Raw genomic sequence first — 4,864 nt, forward strand, 5'->3', positions numbered from 1 at the left:
AAAAAAAAAAAAAAAAAAGATTGTACAGGACTCAGGCATTCTAGTGTTACCTAGTGACCCAGCATTCTCTACCTCCTGGATAAGGGAAGGAAGCTGGGGGTGGGATATTGGGGGAAACGACTTCTTCCTGAACCACCCTTCACCTCTTCATTAGGGAAACCCTATATTCAGCCCAAGAGGGAAATCCCAGCACAGGAGCAGATCACCCTGGAGCCTGAGCTGGAGGAGGCGCTGGCACACGCCACTGATGCGGAAATGTGTGATATTGCAGGTGCGCAGTTGTGGGAAGCTGGGGAATGAGAGGATGTGGGGAAGGGGGTCCTAGCCATGACATGGTCTGGTTGAGGAAGCCCCTGAACCAGGATATGGATGTCTGAGAAAGTCTTAGGGAATGGGTTTCTGTTTCTCTTACATATGTGTTTATATGTTCATTTTTTAAATTTGGTAAGTTGGTATCTTAAGCAATTTTACAGGGATTGTAAAAGCAAATAATAGTGGACTATTCTGGCTGAAGTTAGGAGGGGGTCTCTGCACTCTTACCCTCTAGTGGCTCCTTGGGGATTTTTCTTTGGCACTTTGCCAGTGTTTATGGAAGAGACCCCTGGGGCTGGGGGAGGGTGGAAAAACCTCTTTGGAAGAGTGGAAGGGGTCAGGCTTTAAATATGCAGCAGCTTCTGGCCAGACAGCCATGGCTCATGTGTGTAATCCTAGTACTCTGGGAGGCTGAGGCAGGTGGATCACCTGAGCTACAGCGAGACCAGAGATCCCATCTCAGAAAAAAAAAAAAAAAAAGCAGGGCTAGGCAGTGGCTCACGCCTATAATCCTAGCACTCTGGGAGTCTGAGGTGGATGGATCGCTTGCACTCACAAATTTGAGATCAGCCTGAGCAAGAGCAAGACCCTGTCTACTAAAAATGAGAAACAGGCAAGAGAATTGCTTGAGCCCAAGAGTTTGAAGTTGCTGTGAGCCATGATGCAACAGCACTCTACCAAGGGCAACAAAGTGAGACTCTGTCTCAAAAAAAAAAAAAGGGCAGTGCCTGTGGCTCAAAGGAGTAGGGCGCCAGCCCCATATGCTAGAGGTGGCAGGTTCAAACCCAGCCCCAGCCAAAAACTGCAAAAAAATTAAAAAAAAAATAGATTCAAAATGCAGTAGGTAGGGGCTTGGAACAGATTTCTTCTCACTCCCTGTGCCCTTCTGCTTACCCTCTCCAGCAATTCTAGGCATGTACACGCTGATGAGCAACAAGCAGTACTATGACGCCATCTGCAGTGGGGAGATCTGCAACACAGAAGGCATTAGCAGTGAGTGTTTGGGGGGCACAGGTGCTAGGGTACTGGGCAGGCACTGTCGGAGTCTGGGCAAAGGTAGCAAAGAATGACACAGTGAATTTAGGGGAGGACACGTTGCATGAATGATAAGAGAACCCATAGGGAGGAGACTGGGGGACATCTTGGGGTTCCCTTCCTGCCCTCCCCCACTAGGTGTGGTACAGCCTGACAAGTATAAGCCAGTGCCAGATGAGCCCCCAAATCCCACAAACATTGAGGAGATACTAAAGAGAGTTCGAAGCAATGACAAGGAGCTGGAGGAGGTGAACCTCAATAACATACAGGTATTTTGACTCCCATTCTCCAAACAGTAAGTAACCCCAGGATAACTAGGAGATGAGAGCCTTTAGCCCACCTTTTCCTATTCTCTTCTGACAGGATATCCCGATACCCATGCTAAGTGAGCTGTGTGAGGCAATGAAGACAAATACCTATGTTCGAAACCTCAGTCTGGTGGCCACGAGGAGTGGTGACCCCATCGCCAATGTAAGGCTAGTTGACATCCCCAGCCCTCTCCCCACACATTGCCCACATCCCTAGCAGGGCTGTTATAAAGGGTTGTGTTGGGGGTGCTAATCCCATCATGCTTTCTTAGGGCAGCCCTCCTAGAGACTCCTACCCTCAGTCCTATGGCTAACAACTCTGAAATCCTGAGATCATTTTCCCAAAGGGCTACAACCCTGTCTAACACCCTCAACTCCAGCGCACCTGCATTCCCCTAGTACGTACCCGCATTTCTGTCTCCCTCTAGCCCCACTTACAGCCCCTCCACAACTCTTCTCAAAGAGCTGTGTTTCCCTCTTGCGCCTGCTCTTTCTCTCCTCAGTCATCTGTAAAACTCCCTAATCCTAACTCAAGTCCCTACTACCCAGGCGGTGGCTGACATGTTACGTGAGAATCGTAGCCTCCAGAGCCTGAACATCGAATCCAACTTCATTAGCAGCACAGGGCTTATGGCTGTGCTGAAAGCAGTTCGGGAAAATGCCACACTCACTGAGCTCCGTGTAGACAACCAGGTCAGCGTTCCCTTCCCTTGGCCTTAGCATTCAGCTAATGCTCATTTAACCCCTTACCAGAGCCTGCCCCTGGGACAGCTGCATCTTACCTTCTTTGAAGTCTCCTCTTAGTTGTCTCTACAAGGGGAGCCAAGTCAGTGCCTCCCTTCACCCGCTCTGGAGCCCCTAGGGGATGTGTGGTGTGGGACAGTGAACAACCCAGAGAGGGTGACTAACAGTTTTTGTCTCTCCCTCCCCCAGCGTCAATGGCCTGGTGATGCAGTAGAGATGGAGATGGCCACTGTACTAGAGCAGTGTCCCTCCATTGTCCGCTTTGGCTACCACTTTACACAGCAGGGGCCACGAGCTCGGGCAGCCCAGGCCATGACCAGGAACAATGAACTACGTGAGTAGGGCAGCGCCTGTGGCTCAAAGAAGTGGGGTGCCGGCCCCTTTTGCTGGAGGTGGCAGGTTCAAACCCAGCCCTGGCCAAAAATTGCGAGGAGAAAAAAAAAAAAAAGAACTATGTGAATAACTGCAGACATGGCGTGTGGAGGAGAGAACAAGTACAGAAAGGGGTGGATCCTCCTGAAAGCAGACATAGTGACCAACAGCCTGGGATGCCACCAAAGAGATACAAGTTCAAATCCCATGAGAGATCAGGAAATAGATGGAAAAGTATCCCTGCCCCAATATGTATGAGCAGCAGAGATGTGGAAAGGAAACTAGATGTAATAATGCCTGTTGGGAGGTGTGGTGTTTTGTGGTATGGTTTCTTGTTGTATGGGGTGCCTGGGCCTGTCAGGTGGCGTAAGACACTACCACTTTATGAGTCTGGCTAAGGAACTGGAAAGGAGAATGCCTTTGCAGAGATCAGGAGCTAGAACAAATACTTACGTTTACTCTTCCTCCTTTACAGGTCGCCAGCAAAAGAAGAGATAACACTGCCACACTGCATTTCGCTTTACCAACTAGAGCTGGGAGCGATGGACACTTAAACCCTCATTTATCCCCCTTTCCTGTAAATAAAAGCCCTTCTGTTCACTCTGCCTGCCTCCTTCCTTGGGCTTTGGGGTGGGAATCTTGGCGATAACCCCCAAGGGTTATTGCCAGTTCATCAGGGGATTATTTATACTCTGGGGATCAGCAGGCAGGGAGGTTCAGGTTACTAGGAGGTGGGTGGGGGAGCTCCCTCCCTTGGTGTTTCCCATAACTCTGCCAATGCCTTTAGTCTCTCCTGCTTTCACAGGGCACTTAGCCTCACCCTGTTTACAGATGTGGCCACCCCCACTGCCCCCATTCCTACCCAGTAGCTTCATGTGATATGAAAGAGGAAAGTACTTTTTGAGTGGAGGTGGGGAAGGAGACAGACACCATAAAGGGCAAAGACCTCTTTTTGACTGACTTATTAATAGGGCACCGAGCTACATGCAGCTGACGCTTGGCATGACTTTGGTAGAAGGTGGGGGAAGGGTTAGAAATATGGGGAGCTTGAGTGGTGCCTGTAGCTCCAGAGCTGGCGGGTTCAAATCTGGCCCAGGCCTGCCAAACAATGACAACTACAACCAAAAAATAGCTGGGCATTGTGGTGGGCACCTGTAGTCCCAGATACTTGGGAGGCTGAGAGAATAGAATCACGTAAGCCCAGGTGTTGGAGCTACTGTGAGCTGTGCTGCCATGGCACTCTACCCAGGGCAACAGCTTGAGGCTCTGTCTCAAAAAAAAAAAAAAAAAGGATAAAGAAAAAAAAAGAAATATGGGAAGCTATGTACATTGCAGGGAAGGAGTGACCATGCTGAGAATGAACAGATCTGAAATCTTGAGATTGGACTACAACCAGACACGAGGAAAGTTAGGTTTCCAGCACCTGTTATAGTTTATTTGGGAATGAATGGGTAAAGAAAGTGTCAGTCCAAAGGGAGATCAGGAGGTTCTTCCTCATCAGAGTCAAACTCAACATTTTCATCTTTTACCCATCGACCTCGTCCATCTGGGATCCATCCAGAACTGGAAACATCAGAAAAAAGAGAATTTGTCAAGAAAGAAGTTTATTAAAAAGTTGGTGGCAATAAGAAAAAATAATTGAATAAGTTTGAAGAAAGGAGAGTCAGAAAAGAGAAAATCTGAGGAAAGTGATTTGGCATATTCACCTTCTAAGGGTAAGGTAATGATCCAGGGCTCGTCTTCTTGTGGGGCTTATAGGTGATGGGGTTAAGACAGTTGCTGACTCCTTCGCCTGTGGGCCAGTGCCAAGCTCAGGTTCTCTACTGGTCTTCCCACTTTGGAGTTGGATCTCCAGGGGAAACATAGGGGAACCAGAGACAGAGGGACCAGGGGCTTCTGATCTGGGTAGTGAAATACAACAAAGGTATATGCCAACTCTCCTATGACTTCTACCCTCTTAAAACAGTGCTTTCTAAACTTTCTAAACAGTGATAGTCAAGATATTAAATATTCTGCATAAAAAAGATTTTGAAATCATGAATTTGGGAAAGGCTAGCTTTTTTTTTTTTTTTTTTTTTTCTTGAAACAGGAGC

General features: G+C 48.2%; 2 protein-coding genes across 3 annotated transcripts in view; one reads left to right on the forward strand and one right to left on the reverse strand.

Annotated features, from left to right (window-relative positions):
* Window positions 1-3,371, forward strand: part of TMOD4 (tropomodulin 4) — a 5,845-nt gene extending 2,474 nt beyond the window's left edge. Inside the window, exons 3-9 of the mRNA XM_012811777.2 lie at window positions 155-271; window positions 1,216-1,305; window positions 1,486-1,616; window positions 1,711-1,818; window positions 2,205-2,348; window positions 2,589-2,733; window positions 3,247-3,371. Of these exons, the coding sequence (XP_012667231.1) occupies window positions 155-271; window positions 1,216-1,305; window positions 1,486-1,616; window positions 1,711-1,818; window positions 2,205-2,348; window positions 2,589-2,733; window positions 3,247-3,269 (758 nt within the window). The 3' untranslated portion in view covers window positions 3,270-3,371. The remainder of the gene's footprint in view (window positions 1-154; window positions 272-1,215; window positions 1,306-1,485; window positions 1,617-1,710; window positions 1,819-2,204; window positions 2,349-2,588; window positions 2,734-3,246) is intronic.
* Window positions 3,372-4,179: 808 nt separating this feature from the next.
* Window positions 4,180-4,864, reverse strand: part of LOC100945732 (sodium channel modifier 1) — a 3,192-nt gene continuing 2,507 nt past the window's right edge. Inside the window, exons 5-6 of one of the 2 annotated variants that reach the window (XM_023519394.1) lie at window positions 4,478-4,672; window positions 4,180-4,334 (exon numbers count right to left, since the gene is read on the reverse strand). In XM_023519394.1, coding sequence (XP_023375162.1) covers window positions 4,235-4,334; window positions 4,478-4,672 — 295 coding nt within the window. In that variant the 3' untranslated portion in view covers window positions 4,180-4,234. The remainder of the gene's footprint in view (window positions 4,335-4,477; window positions 4,673-4,864) is intronic. The other variant, XM_003800381.1, reaches the window with a different exon arrangement.

The sequence above is a fragment of the Otolemur garnettii genome, unplaced genomic scaffold (genome assembly GCF_000181295.1).
Source record: "Otolemur garnettii isolate 467f Iridium unplaced genomic scaffold, OtoGar3 scaffold00174, whole genome shotgun sequence".
NCBI lineage: Eukaryota > Metazoa > Chordata > Mammalia > Primates > Galagidae > Otolemur > Otolemur garnettii.